Source organism: Cupressus sempervirens, chromosome 7 (genome assembly GCF_028749045.1).
Source record: "Cupressus sempervirens isolate cs-2001-9-10 chromosome 7, ASM2874904v1, whole genome shotgun sequence".
Lineage (NCBI taxonomy): Eukaryota > Viridiplantae > Streptophyta > Pinopsida > Cupressales > Cupressaceae > Cupressus > Cupressus sempervirens.
The window spans coordinates 205,784,470-205,804,397 of NC_143124.1; the positions used below are offsets into that span (position 1 = coordinate 205,784,470).

The following is a 19,928-nucleotide window of genomic DNA, read 5'->3' on the forward strand; positions in this document are numbered from 1 at the left end:
TTCTATTGAATTGTCTAAAGACCTCTAACAAGGTCACTCATAAAAGGGTGATTAAATTCTCTAACAGAATCACACCTAATAGTGTGTTTTGTAACATTTAATAGGGTTGGCTCCTAATAGGGCTTACTTCAAAAGAGTGAAAATCATTAACTAGTTGCAATTGGTGGTTTTTCCCAAATTGGGTTTCCACATTAAATATTAGTGTCAAGTGTATTTATGCTATTTCTTTTATGTGTTTGCAACTAAGTTAAAGTAATATTAATCACAGATAATATCTTAAAGATTTTCATGTTATGCATTTTCTGATCTATTTCAGTGTTTATCAAGTTATGACATTTTTCTATGGGGCATTACTGGTTTTGACAAGTAAGTTGCAAAAAGTGGATGATGATTGACAAAGAGTTTGGAAACAAATTTATAACATTAAGGATGAAAATGAGGAACAACAAGAAGAAGAGCATATCGAGCCTAAGTAATATGATGATCTTGATAATAAGGAAGATGATTATGGCAATGTGTCTATTCAAGATAATGTGGATGGAGTGAAATACATGGTCAAGGACATAGTTGAAAAAGGAGATAACGTTACTATAGAAAATATCACCACAAAAGACCCAATTGAAGGAGAGAAGAATGATGAAATTATTATTATCTCCTACTTATCAACATAAATTATTATGGCTAGCACAAAGCCCAATGTAGTATGACAAATAGATACTAAGTAAACACTTGCAAAGATTACAAGCTATGCATCGATCATTGAAAAAATCAAATAATAGAAGAGGTGAGTGACTCAAGTGGACACATCAAATATGAATACTACAACTATTGATTCTTTATATCCTTTTTTCTACTATTTTTACAATGGATACAAATTTAACTAATACTAAACATCAAGATAATAGTACTCAAGGAGGCAATTCATATGACAAGCAAAAGACAAGAAATCACATCAATGGAAATACACGTATAAGAGCTACAACCGAGAATAAAGTAGAAGTTTCTACTACAAGCACAAGACTACAATCCCAGGAACCTCCTAGTGACAGAAATAAAGGTCAAGGATAACGAGGTTCACTGAGTGAACAAAAGAAGGATAAATTGAAGCAATCGAGGGTTGAAACTGAAATGATATTTTAGCATACACCAATAATAACTGAAGATGAGAAGGAAGAGAAAAAGAAAGAAGATGTAATGCACATGACATATCAAGAGAAAAAAGCTCCATTTCTACCTAAAACTATTGGAAATATAAGATGAGTAACTGAGAGGGGAGGGGTGAATTGGTTGCCACAAAAATAAATCCTAGATCCCTTAGATGTCAATATAAATAAAAAATCAAACTCTGCTAAAACTAAAATATAGTTGTAAATCGGTTAGCACTGGAATCACTTGGTTAACACTAATAATTACTGTTACTCAGCAATCACTAAAATATTTACTTCTTAAGATGTTTAGAGTTATCAACCATAATTAATTTAGTTGTAGAAACATACAGTAAATAACATGAACACATATGACACCAAGATTTAACGTGGAAACCCAATTTGGGAGAAAACCACCAATTGTAACTAGTTACTATTTTTCACTCTTCTGAAGTGAGCCATGATAGGAGCCAACCTTGTTAAAGGTTACAAAACACATTGTTAGGTGTGACCCTATTAAAGGATTTAAATCACCCTATTAGGAGTGGCCTTGTTAGAGGTCTTTAGACACTTTAATCTAAAAATGCCACCTTGTTAGAGGATTTGGAAAATACTTGCTAACCTAACTCTATTAAGAGATTTGATACACTACTACAATTATTAGAGAGTAACAATGATATGACCTGATTGTTGATGCAACTGTATTGCTGATTTTAGATATCTATTCTAGCTTGAATACTTGATCCTCATTAATTAGATAAAACTTTTTATCTCTGTCAACTTAGGATACTCTGCTATCCTTCCAATTCACTTCTTTGGTTTATCTTTTCAATTCCATGCTTTTCCTCATTCAATCCCACCACTTGACCCTGTACTTATATCTTTTACCTTGTCAAGTCGGCTCGAATATACTTAAAAATATTCAATATTCATCCCTTAAGTCGGCTAGACTTAACAAATAAATTCGTCAAACTAAATATGTTGACTTAAGAAAATCCTTCATTAATCAACCCAGCTTGGTCAACACTAACTTAGAATAGACTTTCTTCAGAATTCCTTTGGTAACTAAGTGGACTTAGTTAACAACGCATCTTGAACTAAATTCCCTTTGGTAACCGAGTGAGCTCGGTTAACACTGGTTCCATGCCAACTTCTCTTTGGTACCCAAGTGAACTTAGTAGAAAATAAATCTAAACTTGATTCACACTAGAATGCTCGGTAGATAATGGAAACTATCTTCATCGCCCGAGTGAGCTCAGCAAACACTGACTGGTAAAGACTTGACATTTTGCGTAACATCAAAGACAATATACAATTGAACAATTATTTTCAACAATCTCCCTCTTTGGAATTAATGGCAACACAACATGTCATAATATAATAAATTTTTAGAGAAAAATTAAAGTAAGGATAATATCCTTTGTTTTATTTTGATTCTCATCTATGAGAACTCCCTCTAACAGTGTGAACTTCCTCTAACATCAATCTCTCCCTTTGGAATGATTTTTTGATTACTCCAATTATAGTTTCTCCTCTGTCGGCAAACTCTCCTTCTTTACTCTTCATCTAACTTGACAACAAACTCTCCCTCTTTGACATCTCATGCTAAAGATAGCATTTAGTGAACTTCTCATGTACCTAATGTACTAATTCATATGCAATCTACCCTTTACAATATTGTGTCAACTTGTCTAATCTTCAACATGCTTGGTTGACACGTCACTAAAATCTAATTAGTGAGCTTTATATAGGGGAATGATCCCTAGCTTACCTCTTAGATTCAAAAAATCATCCTTAGGTAATGGCTTAGTGAATATGTCTACAATCTTTTCTTTTGTATTCACATATTCCAATCTTACTTCCTTGTCTTGCACCAGTTCTCTCAAGAAATGATACTTTATTGCAATGTGTTTGGTTTTGGTATGCATCATAGGAATCTTGGAAATTTTAATTGCACAGGTGTTATCATAGAAAACAACAATTGGATCCTTGATTTCTTTCTTCATACCTATTAAAAGTTGTTTGAACCAAACAATATTTGAACAATTGACTACTCCAGCAACATATTCAACTTTTGTTGTAGACTCGGAAATATAGTTCTACTTCTTGCTTGTCCAAGATACTAGCCTCTTTCCAAGAAAGAATGTTCCACCACTAGTGTTCTTTATATCATCAATGCTTCCTTCCCTATCAACATCAATGAATGCTTTCAATTCAAAGTTGCCTCCTTTCTTATACCACAAACCATAATCTTCAATACCCTTTAGATACCTCATGATTCTTTTTATTGCCATCATATGGTTTTCTTTTGGATTAGCAGAGAATATTTTCACCATTCCAACTACTGTATGCACCACATATTGAAGTTTTCTAATCATTGATATCTATGTAGTCTGATCTACCTCTTTTGAATCATCATCTTTGGAAAGCTTATGTCTAGTAGACATAGGTGTTCCAACTAGTCCAGAATCCTCCATTCCAAACTTCTTCAGTTTCTCCTCGATGTACTTTGATTGAGTAATGTAGATACCATCCTTTTTTTGTTGAATCTACAAGCCAACAAATAATTTGATCTCTCCAAACATTGACATCTCAAATTCCCTACTCATTTCCTTAGGAAAAGATTTTTACAAATCATCATTTCTAGTAAATAATGTATCATCCACAAAGATTTCTACCAACATAATCTTCTCATCCATTCCTTCTTTGATGTATAGGATTTTTTTATCATTAGTTCTTTGAAAACAAATCTTTATGAGATACTCATGCAATCTCTCATACCAGGCGCTAGGGGCTTGTTTGAGACCATACAAAGCTTTTTGTAATCTACAAACCATGTCCCTTTTTCTAAAACCAATGAAACCTTTTGGTTGCTCAATGTAGACTTCCTCTTCTAAGATTTCATTCAAGAATGTTGATTTCACATCCATTTGATATACTTTGAATCTTTTGTGTGTTGCATATGCAAGGAGTGTTCTAACACCTTCTAGTCTAGCAAGGGAGAAAAAGTTTATGCATAGTCAATACCTTCCTCTTGAGCATAACCCTTGCAAACTAGCCTTGCCTTCTTTCTTGAAACTTCTCCATTTTCATTCAACTTATTTCTAAATACCCATTTTGTGCAAATTACATTTTTATCCTTGGGGCTAGGAACAAGAGTCCATTTCTTATTCCTTTCAATTTGATCAATATCTTCATTCATTACTTCAATCTAGATTTCATTTTCTAATGCATCTTTAAAAGTTTCAGGTACAAATTCAGTAAGAAAACATGTACCTTTCGATTTGTTTATTGGAACTGTACCTTTTGACTTATCTCTAATGATTTTCTCAAGTGCATGATGCCTTCTGACATATCAAACAAGTTGTGGCTCCTTCTTTTTTAATTCACTAGGTTCACCATGATCTTTTGAATCATGCTCAAGTCCCACTAACTGTGACTCGGGTCCATTAGACTATGACTTAGTTTCCACTAGCTGAAACTTGGGTCCTTCTGATGACTCAGGTTGCACTAGCTGCAACTTGAGTTGAACTGGAGATTTTGGGGACTTGGGTGGTGAAGACTACTAACTCCCAATTACATTAGATAAAGTATCAAGCTCATAGTAAACAAAGTTTCTATATTTTTTAGGTTCCTTACTACTTTGCTCTTCACTCATTTATGGAAATTCATCAATCTTCACATGTGAATGTTCTATAACTTTATGAGCAGATAGATTCAAACATTTGTATACCTTGCTCTTACTTGAGTATCCTAGAAATATGCCTTCATCACTTTTCACATCAAATTTTCCTTTTCTTGACTCCTTCAAAATATAACATTTTCTTCCAAATACTTTGAAATAACAAACATTAGGTTTATAGCCATACCATAACTCATAAGGTGTTTGCTCTGAATCTTTCTTCAACTAAACTCAGTTCAAGGTATGAACTGCAGTGTCGATTGCTTCCTTCCAATATTTGATAGTAATGTTCTTCTCTATCATTAGGGTCCTTGCACAATCCATTATTGATCTATTCCTTCTCTCAGCAATGTCATTCTGCTAAGGTGTACCAGGTGCAAATACTTGCCTTTTGATTCCTCTTTCATTGTAGAATTCATTGAGTTTAGTAGAAATGAATTCTCCTCCTCTAAACATTTTAGTTTCTTTCATGTTTCTTTCTGCACTCTTGCCAGATACCATTTGAACTTTTGAAAAGCTTCTAATTTATCCTTCAAATACATAAATGTCATCATTCTAAATAATCATCAACAAATAATTTAATAAAGCACTTATCTCTATAGTAGCTTTCTGTGCCAATAGGTCCACAGAGGTTTGTATGAACCAGCTCCAACACTTCTTCATAATGATATTTTTTTCTTTTAAAACTTGTCTTTCCCATCTTTCCAATTTGAAAATTCTTGCACATGCCCATGTTAGGTTTCTTGAGGCTCGGAATACCTCTCACTCTTCTATTTTTGCTTATGTTAACCAGGTTATCAAAATTCACATGACATAACCTTTTATTCCATAATCAACTTTCTTCTACTTGAGCTAGGAAACATGAACTTTCATTTAGATCTAGGTAGAATAGGTTAACTTTTGTTTGATTGTCAGTCCCAACCAAATTTCCTTTCCCATCTAGAAGATTGGCCTTACCATTCATGAATTCTACCTTGAATCCAATGTTATTCAATTGAGCTACACTAAGTATATTTTTCTTTGGTCCTTCAAGCCAATAAGAATTATCACATATGAGATCATTGGTTAGTGCAATACAACCTTTACCCGTCACATAACATGGTTTATCATTGCTAGATCTAACACTTCCACCATCATAGTGTACCAAGTTCACAAATTTAGATTTCTCACCAGTCATATGGTGAGAATAAACACTATCAATAATCCATGTATCATTCTTAATAATATGTGAGATAAGTGTCATCTTATCATTCTCATCATTTGATTCATCCTTAACAATAATGTAGACCATTTCATCTTCTTCACTAATATCAGAATCTTTAGCAATATAACAAGATTCCTTACCTTTGTCCTTGTAGTCCTTGTAGCTTTTGAAATCCTTCTTTTCTTTGTACTTGTCATGCTTCTTTTCTTCTTTTCCTTCTCTGTTTGGACACCTTGGAGCAATGTGACCAACTTATTCACAAGAAAAGAAGATCAAATGAATTTTACCTTTGTACTTTCCTTTTCCCTTGGGAAATCTTCTTGAATTCAAGATCTTCATCAAAACCATCTTCATCTTCATTGTCAGATTGCCTTTTAGATTTTGCAGCTTTCTTCTTGAGTGATAGGTTGGCTTGAAATCTAGACTCAAGGTTGCTAGAGTTAGGAACATAGTTATCATAGCTATCTAACTCAAATGTTGTCAACCCTCCCACTAGTGCATCCAACAATATATCATTCTTTGGATTTCATCTCATCTCTTGAATTGTTGAAACTCTAATTGCATATAAAGGAAGAAGGGTTCTAAGAACCTTTCTTACCATTATCTCATCTTCTATCTTTCCTCCTAAGGCTCTAATTGCACACACACTGGCTTTGATTCTTTCACTATATTTTGCAATGTTCTCATCTTCTCTCATCTTCATTTGATCAAATTGACCTCTGAGACTTTTTGTCTTAGCTCTTCTTACATTGTCATCTCCTCCATAAATGGCTTTCAGCTTGATCCACATCTCATAAGGAGTACCATAGTCTTTGACTTCATCAAATTCAACATAGTTCAGAGTTGAGGCAATATCAATCATCATAATATAATGATTCTTCTTTTTTATAATTTCTTTAACACTCATAGTTCTAGTAGGTGCCACATATTTGGTGTCTAGGTACTTAAGGGATGAGTCTCCAATGGTTGCCAAATGCAATCTCATGAGTTCCTGCTATACCTTGAAGTTATCTCTGTTCAACTTAGGGATCTCCCTTCTGTAAGACATCTTGATCTTTAGCTTCGGTCCTTGAAACCTTCTCTGTAAGCACCAAAAGGTTTGATACCAATTGTTTGAAATATAAGAGGAGTAACTGAGAGGGGAGGGGTGAATCGGTTACCACAAAAATAAATCCCAGATCCCTTAGATGTCAATACAAATGAAAAAATCAAACTCCACTGAAACTGAAATATTGTTGTAACTCAATTAGCACTGGAATCACTCGGTTAACACTAAGAATTATTGTCACTTGACAATTAGTGAAATATTTACTTCTTAAGATGTCTAGAGTTATTAACCACAATTAACTTAGTTGCAGAAACATAAAGCAAATAACATGAACACATATGACACCATGATTTAACATGGAAACCCAATTTTGGGAAAAACCACAAATTGAAACTAGTTATTTTTTTTCACTTTTCTGAAGTGAGCCCTATTAGGAGTCAACCCTGTTAAAGACTACAAAACACACTGTTAGGTGTGACCCTGTTAAAGGATTTAAATAACCCTATTAAGAGTGGCCTTATTAGAGGTCTTTAGACACTTCAATCTAGAAACACCACTTTATTAGAGGATTTGGAAAATAGTTGTTAAGATAACTCTGTTCAGAGATTTGATATATTGTTACAATTATTAGAGAGTAACAATGATACAACCTGATTGCTGATGCAATTGTATTGCTGATTTCAAATCTCTATTTTGGTTTGAATACTTGATCCTCCTTGATCAGATAAAACTTTGCACTTAGTCAACTCAGGATACTCTGTTATCCTTCCAATTCACTTCCTTGGTTTGTCTTTTCAATCCCATGTTTTTTCTCATTCAATCCCACAACTTGACCTTATACTTATATCTTTTACCTTGTCAAGTTGGCTTGAATATACTTACAAATATTCAATATTTATCCCTTAAGTCAACTAAACTTAACAAATAAATTCATCAAACTAAATATGTTGACTTAAGAAAATCCTTTGTTAGCCGACCTAGGTCAATCAACATGAACTCAAAAAATACCTTCTTCAAACTTCCTTTGATAACTGAGTGGACTTAGTTAACACTGCATCTTGAACTAAATTCCCTTTGGTAACTGAGTGAGCTTGGTTAACATTGGTTCCATGCCAACTTCTCTTTGGTGCTTGAGTGAACTCAGTAGACAGTGACTCTAAACTTGATTCACAGTAGAATGATTGACAGATACTGGAAAATATCTTCATCACCCGAGTGAGCTCGATAGACACTAACTGGTAAAGACTTGACATTTTGTGTAACATCGAAGATAATATACAATTGAACAATTATTTTCAACTCATAAGACATATCTGGAGAAAAAGGCTCCATTGCCACCTAAAACATCATGAAGTACAAGAATAATTAGTCCTAAAGTTAAGAAACTAAAGAAGAAGATGATAATAATAATGAGGTCCAATTGTGTTACTTCTGATGAGGTAATTGTCATACCTGATTGGAACCCAAATACATTAGACTTAGATGCTCTTTCCATATATGGAGAGAAATGTAGGAGAAAGGCAAAGCAAGAAAGACTTAGGAAGGAGCATAAGAAAAAAACAAGTTCTATTTGACATCGAGGATATCTTACTAGATATTTCTTATTATGTACACCTCAATGAAGAGACCCCCATACTACAACAACTTGTACCTATTGTTGAGAAGTTGAATGATCCTGATGTAGATGACTAGACAAAGTTGATGGAAAGATCTAAAAGGAAATTTGAGAGTAAAGTGTTAGAGAAAATTGCACAAACTATTCCTTACAACAAGTGGAACTTTCCACTTTGGTCACTAAGTTGGACACTATACTCCAAAATATTCTTACATTATTCAAAAAGTTATGCAATATTCCCTAACTCACCAAGGACATCAAAGGCAAATGCATAAAGTTGGTAAATACATGAAGATAAGTGCAAATGCACTAACAATGATGTTGTAATGACTTCAATCCATTACTCTTGAGCTAGATTTCTTACTGGAACTCAATATAGATTGTTACATGAAGAGGCTAAAACATGTGCAGAGATAAATGAGATGCAAGCACTATTGCTACCTCATCTTGAGGTAATGCAAAACTATATGAAGAAGCAAAAATACCTCATTACTACCCCGAGATTACCTATTGTAGATCATATGATTGATTTTTTAGCATAGTTAAAGGTGGAGAATCAAACCTTAAAAATCTTGTCGGAAAATTGGGAAACAAAAATGACAATCATGATGAAGAATCATCAAAAGTTTCTCGATGAATTACGTAAATGTTTAAAGTTTTTTTTGGCGCAAGTGTCAAAAAAGAGGGATAATGTATATTTTCTATGTATATGTATATATAATGAGGTATAAAGAAAGGGGGAGTATGTATTATATATTGTGAGTACATGCAAATTCAGGAGATATAAGTTAAGGAAAAGTTATAAGGATTGAAACTTGTTCAAAAAGAGTTTTGAAAAATACTTTGCAAAATACATGTTACACTAAGGAAGAGAAGGAAGTATATATGTAGGGGGAGCTATCCAATTTTTCACTAAGTTTCTTGAGCTATCAGGCATAATATTTTTGCCACTAATGCCAAAGGGGGAGAATATTACTCCCATTATACATTCATGCTTTCTTTGGTGCCAAAAAGATATAGAAGATGACATTGGTTGGTGGACACTCTCATCAAGCCATATTATATTTCCCAAGCAAAGAGAAGACATAAGTGTAAGTATGATATAATTACCAAGCTCAGTATACACTGAGTGATCCTATACTTACTGAGCACATACTATACCAAGCAAGTCAAACATTATTGAGTTAGAAGGATATCGAGTTACAATATTTCTACTGAGCATAAACAAAGTATTTAATAAGTTATGCAGGAAGCACACAAATGTTAGAAATGGTACATAATCTTATGTGTAATGATCACCAAGCAAGAAAGTATGTTTGCACTGATCGAGGAAAGGACTTTACAAGATTTATTGGGAATTATAATTTGATTTTGCACTAGTCCAAGGTAGAAAATAGACCAATGAAAATAAAGAAAAGGAAATGGAAGGAACATGAGGAGATAAGGATTATTCTGCATTGTTGATTTTGATCTATGGCATATTCTAGATGTTTCCTAAACCCTAAATAGGTCAAGGCTCGAAAGAAGCAAAATATTACAATTTAAGGAGCTTCAAGGAATAATTTAATGTCACTTCTAATGTTGACGTTGTGAAGTTATGAGAGGGATGTGCTAGAAGACAAGAAAGTAGTTCTACAACAAATCAGTGGTTTCTAGCAACGTAAGAAATGATTTGATAAATAAGTCACATAAGGTGATAGAGCATTGAGTAGAAAGATGGATTTGATTGGCAAAGTAAGTTGCATGTATACAAATCAATTTGCTGCTATTCTTTAACCATTTTAGTAGATAAAATCCTTTCTCAAGGTAGACCTAATAGTCTTAATGTAAATCTCTTGAGTGAGTACACACATAGTTTTGTGTTGTAAAATCCTCCAGAAAGGTAGATCCTTACAGATCTTTTGTATTATTTCTAGCACAATAAGTCACAAGAAGTGACACAATATTGTAGCCATAACAAGGCAACCTCTTACGGCAGTAGTGATGGATTTGTGGGCACTATCCCCACCATAAATTTTCCTCTAACCAAGAGTTTTTGCATGACCAAATACTTGTGTTATGAGTGATGCTTTTATGGTTTATGTTCACATGCATATGTTGAAGTAGATTAGCTATATTTATTTTCATTTCAAATATTGAAGTAACATATTCGTATGTCTATTGAGTGAATGAACTACAAAGAGATAGTAAGATTTGAAAGGGTACAAAAGTTTTAGAGGATACCAATTCATCCCCCCCAAATCCTACCTTTAAACTAAATAATCCAACACGTCTTGATCAAACTGATTTCATCTTGGATAGAAGTCCTTAATCCATTTAAGAACCTAGTGATCCTTTTTACTTTATCATCAATGTGTCTAGATCTTATTTCTAATTTATAAAATTCCTCAATGTAGTTCTTCACAATCATATCTTTTTGCTTCAAGTTTTATAACTTATTCAACAAGCTAACTAGATAATCATAAGGTAAGGATTCACCCTTTAACTTATTAACCATCTTAACCCAAGTATTAATCTTTTCCTTTCCTCTCCTCTATCTATTAGTTTGAAAATATTCCCACCATAAAGATGCACATCCTTTCAACTTTGTGCTCACAATATTCAGTCCACAAGTGTACCTTCATACTCAAAGTATTTCTCCATCTTAGAGATCTAATTAATTCATCAACATTAAGCTTACCATTTTAATTAGGATGATTAAAATGCACTTTTTTATTCACCCTTGTCATTTAGCTAGAAAGAATATTTTATCACATTGCTTAATAGTAGGAACTCACTCTTCCACTTACTTAGCTTCACCCTTTGCTAGGTTGTTTCAAAAACTTCAAGCCTGGTTGCAATATGCCTCAACATATACATGATAGAAAGATCAACATTTCCTATTCGAGAAACATCTTTACAACCTTCTACAAGTTACAAGTCAAACACAAGTTTGTACCCCTATAACCAATTCAATTAGGGCTTTGGAAGATCACATACCTCAACAAGTTATAAGTTAGATTTGAGGTTTACTACCCTATAACCAAATTAACTAGGGTTTATAACATGATCCACATCAAATCAATTCCACAAGGAACACAAGTTGACTCTGATACCACTCGACATAACCAATAATTGTGAATTCCCAATGGACATGTCAAACCAAGAAATATGAGTAAACACAACGAAGAAAAAACAACAAGAATGAGAGAAAAATAATATTTTATTAATTCTATGTAGATCTAGTAGCAATTTTCCTACAAACATGATAAGAGACAAGCCTACTTGATTGTAACCTTAAAATACAAACTTGATCCAATGTTTTATCAAAACATGCACAAGAGATTATCCTCTAGATCTTCCTACTGTGTTCTAATACAAAGATACATCATGAATTTTACACATGTAACCATTGAGACATGGAGGTCCACCCAAAAGAACCACACTTTATAATAATTAGGAAACATGCTACAACAAAAAGGACAAACTCAAAGATATGACCAATAATTAGGAAAATAAGAACATAGAGATGTGTGATCTAAGATATATGTCTAGAAGTGATCACCACAAAGAGATATGAACCATCTTGTACAATAATAAAGCATTGTACAATGAATTTCCACTTATCACTTAGATTGTCAATGAAGAACACACTACCCAAGGATAAAAGACTATGAACCCAATGAATATGAAACCACATGATGTGCAATCATAAGAGAACAATTCAAGATAGGTCCTCTACTAGATGCTAAAACAACACACACTAAAACACATTATTGAAGAATCAAATGCACACAAACATCTAGATTGGAAACTAGGAACATAAGAGCACAAAATAAAATATAATGATGCAAAATTGCATGAAGAATTCAAGATGCTCTCTCTCTCTCTCTCTCTCTCTCACACACACACACACACACACACACACACATGTGCGTGCGTGCACACACACACACACACACACATGCGCGTGTGTGCACACACACACACACACACACACACACATCTTGTGGTGCAAATGAGCATTTCTTTGCAAAGTCAATAACTAAAAGTATACTACCAATTGAAAACGTATTCTTGCATAAACAATATGATGCCCTCATAAAATAGGGTTACCTTTTAGGGAAAACAAAGCACATGAAATATCCATATCTAGATTGCTATCAAGACTAGTACTAGGATGCGTGACTTCTCGAGAAGTCCTGTGCTTCACCTCTATGAGCATCACCTAGATCCAATGAGTGCTATGTGTTCCACTTATTGTCATGAGAGATGGAATCGTATGAATCACTACTCATGAAAAAATGATTCAATGAGTTTGATTAAAAAAACTACACAGTTAACTCGTGATAGCAATATCATAAGATTTATAATGTAAAATTATACATAGAATGTGGTTTTTGGGTTTTCTATCCCCAAACCTCTATTGGGGCACACAAACCCCTAGACTCTGCTAAGGGTGAAGTAACATCACAAGGGGAGTACATCCCTCACAAATCGCCATGCTCATTTTTCAATCAAAATCTTTTATTATTGCAATGTCAAGACACTAAATTCCTAACAAAGACCACATAGTAGGATGCTTTTCTCATAGTTGACTACATTGTATCTTTGGTCGTGTTTGACAACAATGTATCTTTACTAACACAATATACTTGGACTCTTCTAACAAATCACCCTAGAATACCATTGCATAGATCCTATGAACATACTATACTACAAATGTAAATATATATGATTCTACATTATCGATTTTTAAATCATGAAATATCCAAATGTGTAATGATAAACATATGCAAAATAACTAACTAATAAGAATCATCACATTTACACATTAAATATAATATAGAAGAACTATCATTTCATTATTTAATGCCTATTAAAAATCTTTATGATTCAATATTTACTTTTAATAGTACATAATAAAACATAATCATCTAAATAAACCTCAATGATTTTGTCATCTATATATAAATAAATCATGTGATAGTCAAATGTATAATGATAAACACAAAGAGAATTAACTAACTAATAAGAATCATCTCATTTATATATTAAATATAATATAGAAGAACTATCATTTCATTATTTAATGCCTATTAAAGATTTTTATGATTCAATATTTACTTTTAATAGTACATAATTAAAACATAATTATCTAAATAAATCTTGATGATTTTGTCATCTATATCTACACAATATGTATTACTATTACAATGAGAATCTTTATTATAATTTTTTTTTAAATGACATTTATGTTCCATAAAACTATAACTATGGTTAAAATTTTCTAAATTAAATTAAATTAAATGAATACAAAATATCAAAAAGTGCCACATTTACATTGGATTTTTAAAAGAATATATTTGAATAACCCCTACCAAAAATCATTTAATAGTGAACACAAAAGGAAAGCCAAAATAAATAAGAGATGCAATGCGTCATAGTTCCTGCCTAATGCATAATGGTTGTAGAGGTGTAGACGAGTGAGAAAAAGGTTAAATAATTCTAAATTAACATTGTGAATGCATTAATTTTTGCTTAAAAATGCAGTTGTAATTTGATAGGAAGGATTTTTTTTTGTTAAATACTCATCCTAGAAATGCACTTGTGATCTGATAGGATGGCTTATATTTTGTTGTTAAGTTCTCATGTTATATTATTATATCTTTGGGCATTTAAGCCCAAGAATAAGAGGCCAAAGTCCCCAATATGGCACTAAGTACTTAATATCATACTATGATCAATACATATGCTTTAGAAAAAATTGCACCTTCTACATTGACAACTTAAAATATGTACAATTAGGAAAGATATCCATACCAATATTTGAATTATAGAACTTGAAGAAGTGATGAAGCATTTGGAGTATCACATTATATGTTTAAGCATGTTATGCATGCTACTAGAGAACTATAAGTAGTTGGAAAAACTCCCCCAACTATGTATTATTCTCATCTTGATTATCAAATGGAAGTCACACTATTTTTAATCATTAGATAGAAATAAATAATAGTATAGAACAATAACAACATTAACATATATGCAAAAGAAAAAATGATAGATAATATAGAGGAGGAAGATGAAGAGAGATAAAATAGTAAGATAGAGTGATACCAACATAAGTTGTGCATGTATGTGTGAGAGAGAATTAAATATGATTATTTTTCTTAATAAAATAAATAGTCAAAATAAAATCATGATTATAATAAAAAATTAAAATATATTATATTTTAATTAATGAAACTAAGAATTTAATTTTTATATTAAAACTCACATTTGTGTAAGGAAAAATGAAATGTATTGAAATATAAAAATATTTTATAAGTAAAACTAATTGTTTAATTTTATAAGAAGGTTCACTATTTAATGTTTTGTATTTCCAAAATTTTCATAAAATTAAGTATTTTTTAATTATGAAATAATATCTATATAATTTAATATGTACATTTGTAAATAATAAATAGATGTAATACATATAAATTTGATGTTGATGAATAAATATGATGTAATAAATAAGAAATAGAATATAACTATTTAATTTTAATACACAATTTATAAAAACTTAATAATAATTTATATATCTTTTAAAATTGAATTATTTCTGTTTTGTGGTTATTTTCTTTAGTATTTTTTTTGATGTAAAATATAATTATTAATTTAATATTAAAATATATATTTAAATTTTAAATATATTTAAACTAAATGATAAATTGTTTAAATAAAAAATATAATTTATAAAATGATATATGTTTAAGCAAAATGATATAAATTATAAATTGTAACACTTATCGATTATACATATTACAAACACTATTATAAAATATAATTAGAAAATAATATTGTTTAATTTATTTTTATAAAAGTAAAATAATAGTAATAAATTAACTAATTTTATTAAAAAATCAAAGTTTAAAAAAATAAGAAATTCAAATACAAAATATAACATATTAAAATTATATTGCTATTGAGAATTAATATTGATTAGACAGTGAGGTGTAAGATAAAATGATTGAAAATTTTTTTTTTTAATCAACTTGTCATAAATGTGGAAAATATAAAGTTCTAATTAATGCATACATTAATGGTTAGAAAATATTTTTATTTTTGTTGAAGAAAATTAATTTTCTCCCCCTACTAAAAATAATATGAACTAATAGAATCAATAGAATGAATCAATGAAAAATATGATTTATAAAATAATGAAAAATTAGAAAAAGATATAAACATTTGATATTTCATATAATCTTTTAAATTCTTTGATTTGATTGGTTAGTGTTAATGGGATACTAAAGTTTAAGCACTCAGAAGGACCCTTGACTATACAGCCACGAAAATGCACTTCCTTCACATTGCTTTTTCTAACTTTTTAAAAAATTAAGTCAGTCCTCTCTTTCGTACGGAAGTGCATTTTCGTGGCTGTATAGACGTTGCCCTCAGAAGGGAAGACTAGTCATGGGGGACCATATCATCGAAGCCACACACGTATTGCTTGTTTGAAGGTGAAAAATAACAAAGATAAAAAAATTGTTGACTGACAAAATTCCATGTGAAAATGTACAAATTTCCACCATACATACCACCTTCCCCATGCCACCCTAGCATTGGATGAGGCGTGCAACTTGCAGAAATGGTTCAGCAGGTGCCTTCAAAATAGATTTCTATTGTCTCTACTTTCTTGCACATTTGTACTGGAAAGAAAAGATCAAATTTTCTATAAATATTAAGATCAATTTTTCTATAAATTTTCAGAAAGTACACCAATGATGGTGTTTTATAACGTTCTGTATTCCGTTAAGGCTTTCGCGATCGATTCTTTTCCGGCGATAGAAACCTCTCTTCTTGAGAATCCCCTGTTTTTTTAGTTTTTTCTTTAGCTCATTAACAACAACAAAGAACCTTCTTAATTACTGCCACAACAGTAAACATTTAACACTAGCTGTGTATAAATATGAGTGGGAATTTCGGTTCAGGCCCAATCAAGAACCACCGACATTTGTTTTAGTGTATTTAGAGAGAGCTCAAAAGTACTGTTGTTGGGGTGGTCTTTTTTTCGCTGTTTTGTGTATTGGGTCTTTGAATTCTTTTTGTGGGTCTATATTTTTATTTCATACCATCCTACCATGGTAACTACTGCTGGAAGGAGTCGAATATGGCAGGGAGATGATTCCAATCCATATACACGAAGATTATCGTCGTCGTCGTCGTCATCCTCTTCTTCCTTATCTTCAGAGTTGGAAAATGGAGGTCCATTGTTAAATTATGAGCTGGGTAATGTAGGCAATTCAAGTTCTCTGAGGTTGTCTCGCGCCTCTCATTTCGGTTCTAGTAGAGTGGAGAGGCTTTTGAGAGAGAGGCAGCTCAGAAAAAGTGAAGGAAATGGCAATTCAAGGGATTCTAATGCGGTTGAAGGTGAACCGGAAGAAACTAGTGATGAAGAAGGGGAGTGCAAGCCTAAAAGGAATGGAGTGGGGATTCCTGTACAACCTGGGACAGGTAAAGCTGAGGAGGGGAAGTCTAGCAGGCAGAGGTTGCTGGTTGTTGCTAATAGACTGCCCGTTGTTGCTACAAGGAAGGGGGAGGATTCCTGGTCATTGGAGATTAGTGCTGGAGGCCTTGTCAGTGCTCTTCTAGGTAAATTCTTGCTTTTAAGGCCTGGTTTGATCTCTTTCTCGTTTAATGGATTGATCTCGTCAATGTGTTTCTACAGTGCCTTTCGTTTTCTATACTTCTTCCGGCTGTTATTCAATCCCCATTTGGTAAATTCTTTCTTTAATGCCCGCTTTCCGATTCTTTTCTATGCTGGAGTTCCTTCTCTTACTTCTAGTGGCAGTTTTTCAAGTCCATTTGAAAACTTCTTGGTACTTCTTTTTGTGTTATTGGATTGATCTGATAAATGTTTTTCCTACGTCTTAGCGGTTCCTTTAGCTTAATTCGCTGTAATTCAAATCCCGTCAGTGGACTTTGATCTTTTGTAAAATTGGAATTTAAAAAAATGGTTTTGATCTGGTTAATGGTTTTGAATGGCATTTGTTTATGCTTTTTCTATGTTGGAGGAGTTCTTTTTGCTCCTGGCAATTGATGTTCAATCCCCTAATTGGTAATATCATTTGGATTCTGTTATAGACCTTGTTTTGTTCTTATAGGGTAATTGGATGGATTTTGTCATTTTATTAAAATGTTATAGAGTTTCAAATTGTTCCCTGTGGATGTTATTTGGTCTCCAATGGCCTTCAAGTTAGACCGATTTCAATGTTCAATTCAATTTGTTTTGAGTCGTATTTAATCTCTTTTAAACTCTTGAGTAGATCTAATGGAACATTTTAAAAATCTGTGTTTGAGCTGCCCATTTTGTTTTTGGTGGTTGTTGTTCGGTCTCAAGTTATCCATTGTGATCATTTCTGCATATTCAAACAATATAGATTTGTTATTTATTTTGTTTTATCTCCATCTTGGGCTCTTTGATATAATTTGTTCATCTTTTCTCTTGTTGAGCTTTTCGTATTGCTTGTAGTGGATCCAGTTTTAATTACCATTTGCTTGCTTTGATCATTGTTGGGCTATAAAATATCAATACAAAAATGTTCAAGTCTTTTTAATCACTAATTGGTCTTTGGATAGATCTGAATCATTTTGGAAATGTTTCCTAAGTGGCTGTTGTTCAATACCCTTGGTCTTGGCGGGTGATTTTTAGTCCCCATTTTTGTACATTGATCATCTGTGTACATTTATATAATACTCATTTTGATCTTTATAAGATCAATAATTTGCTCAAGGACATTGACGCAGTTATTCTGATTTTAGTTTGAATTTGTTTTAGGCTCTGTTTTGATCCTTTTTTGGGTATTAAATGAGTCAAGTTAATGCTTTATCAGTATGGAACTGCTCATTTTGATTTCCGTGTTATGCAACCCCCAATTTTCCTAGGTTGGTCAGTTTGTTGCTGTTCATATAATTTCGAAGCTTTTGCCTCGATTGCTATCCAGGTTCTTGGGTTGGCATGGTTTGAGCTACCATTTTATTGCTGTTGGTTATTCAATATCCATTCACATATTTTGATCATTTCTAGTTGTTAATGTAGATCTTCTTAGACTCTCGGATAAATCTGGTTGATATTCTGATGTGGGAGTTGCCTCTTTTCTTCCCAGTTTCTGTTAATTGAGTTCACATTTGCCTTCTTTGGTTATTTGTATACTATATAAGTTGAATTTTAATTTGTTCTCAGATCTGTGAGACCTTTTATTGGTTCTTTCAAAGATCTTATTCATGTTGTTCCATAGTGGAGCTACCATTTTGCATTTAGTGGCAATTTTTGATTCCATTTTGTCATTAGACAACATAATTTTGATTTCTGTCAAACCTATTATGATCCCTTTCCGGTTCTTTAATGGATTTTGTTGATTTTTTTATTTGATATTGGAGGTATTCATTTTCTTGTCCCTCCTTACTTTTATCATTTGGGAATTCACATGATCTCAACTTCAGCTTTATCAAAGTTTCAGTCCAATTGAATATTGTCTTATACCTTGTTTTGGTTCCTTTGTTGATTCATGAAGATATAATCTATGTTGCAGCTGATTGTTTTTCTGACGATGACTGCACTCCATTCCCATTTATCTACAGCATCATTCTTGGATGTTCATATAATTATTTTTCTTAATTTGAATTTTTTCTAAGCTGTTTTAGTCTCTTTTTCGGTCTTTGTTTGAAACCTGGTGATGTTTTTGGATCTGGGTGCTGCCCTTTTCACTGTTGTAACTTAGTGCCTATTTTGATATGATTCCAATGTCAATTTTAGTTTCTTCTCTTGATTGTGGTATTTTGGTTTGGGTTCAGTCCAATGGTCAGTCCAATTGAATATTGTCTTATACCTTGTTTTGGTTCCTTTGTTGATTCATGAAGATCTAATCTATGTTGCAGCTGATTGTTTTTCTGACGATGACTGCACTCCATTCCCATTTATCTACAGCATCATTCTTGGATGGTCATATAATTATTTTTCTTAATTTGAATTTTTTCTAAGCTGTTTTAGTCTCTTTTTCGGTCTTTGTTTGAAACCTGGTGATGTTTTTGGATCTGGGTGCTGCCTTTTCACTGTTGTAACTTAGTGCCTATTTTGATATGATTCCAATATCAATTTTAGTTTCTTCTCTTGATTGTGGTATTTTGGTTTGGGTTCCTTTTTCTTATGTTTTTTGTGGAAAATTATTTTCATAAGCAACTAGTTAAAGTAGTCTAACAACACTAAAGGACTG

General features: G+C 32.3%; 1 protein-coding gene across 4 annotated transcripts in view; it reads left to right on the forward strand.

Moving 5' to 3' along the window:
• The first annotated feature begins 16,220 nt into the window (after positions 1–16,220).
• Positions 16,221–19,928, forward strand: part of LOC149546218 (alpha,alpha-trehalose-phosphate synthase [UDP-forming] 1-like) — a 241,184-nt gene continuing 237,476 nt past the window's right edge. For 2 of the 4 annotated variants that reach the window (XR_016353669.1, XM_089791064.1), the window contains exon 1: positions 16,657–17,307. Coding sequence is in view for 3 of the 4 variants with exons in the window: in XM_089791064.1 (XP_089647190.1) it covers positions 16,797–17,307 (511 nt within the window). In the remaining variant the exon portion in view is untranslated. Of the gene's footprint in view, positions 17,308–19,928 lie in introns of all 4 variants that reach the window. The other 2 variants (XM_089791062.1, XM_089791063.1) reach the window with 2 other exon arrangements.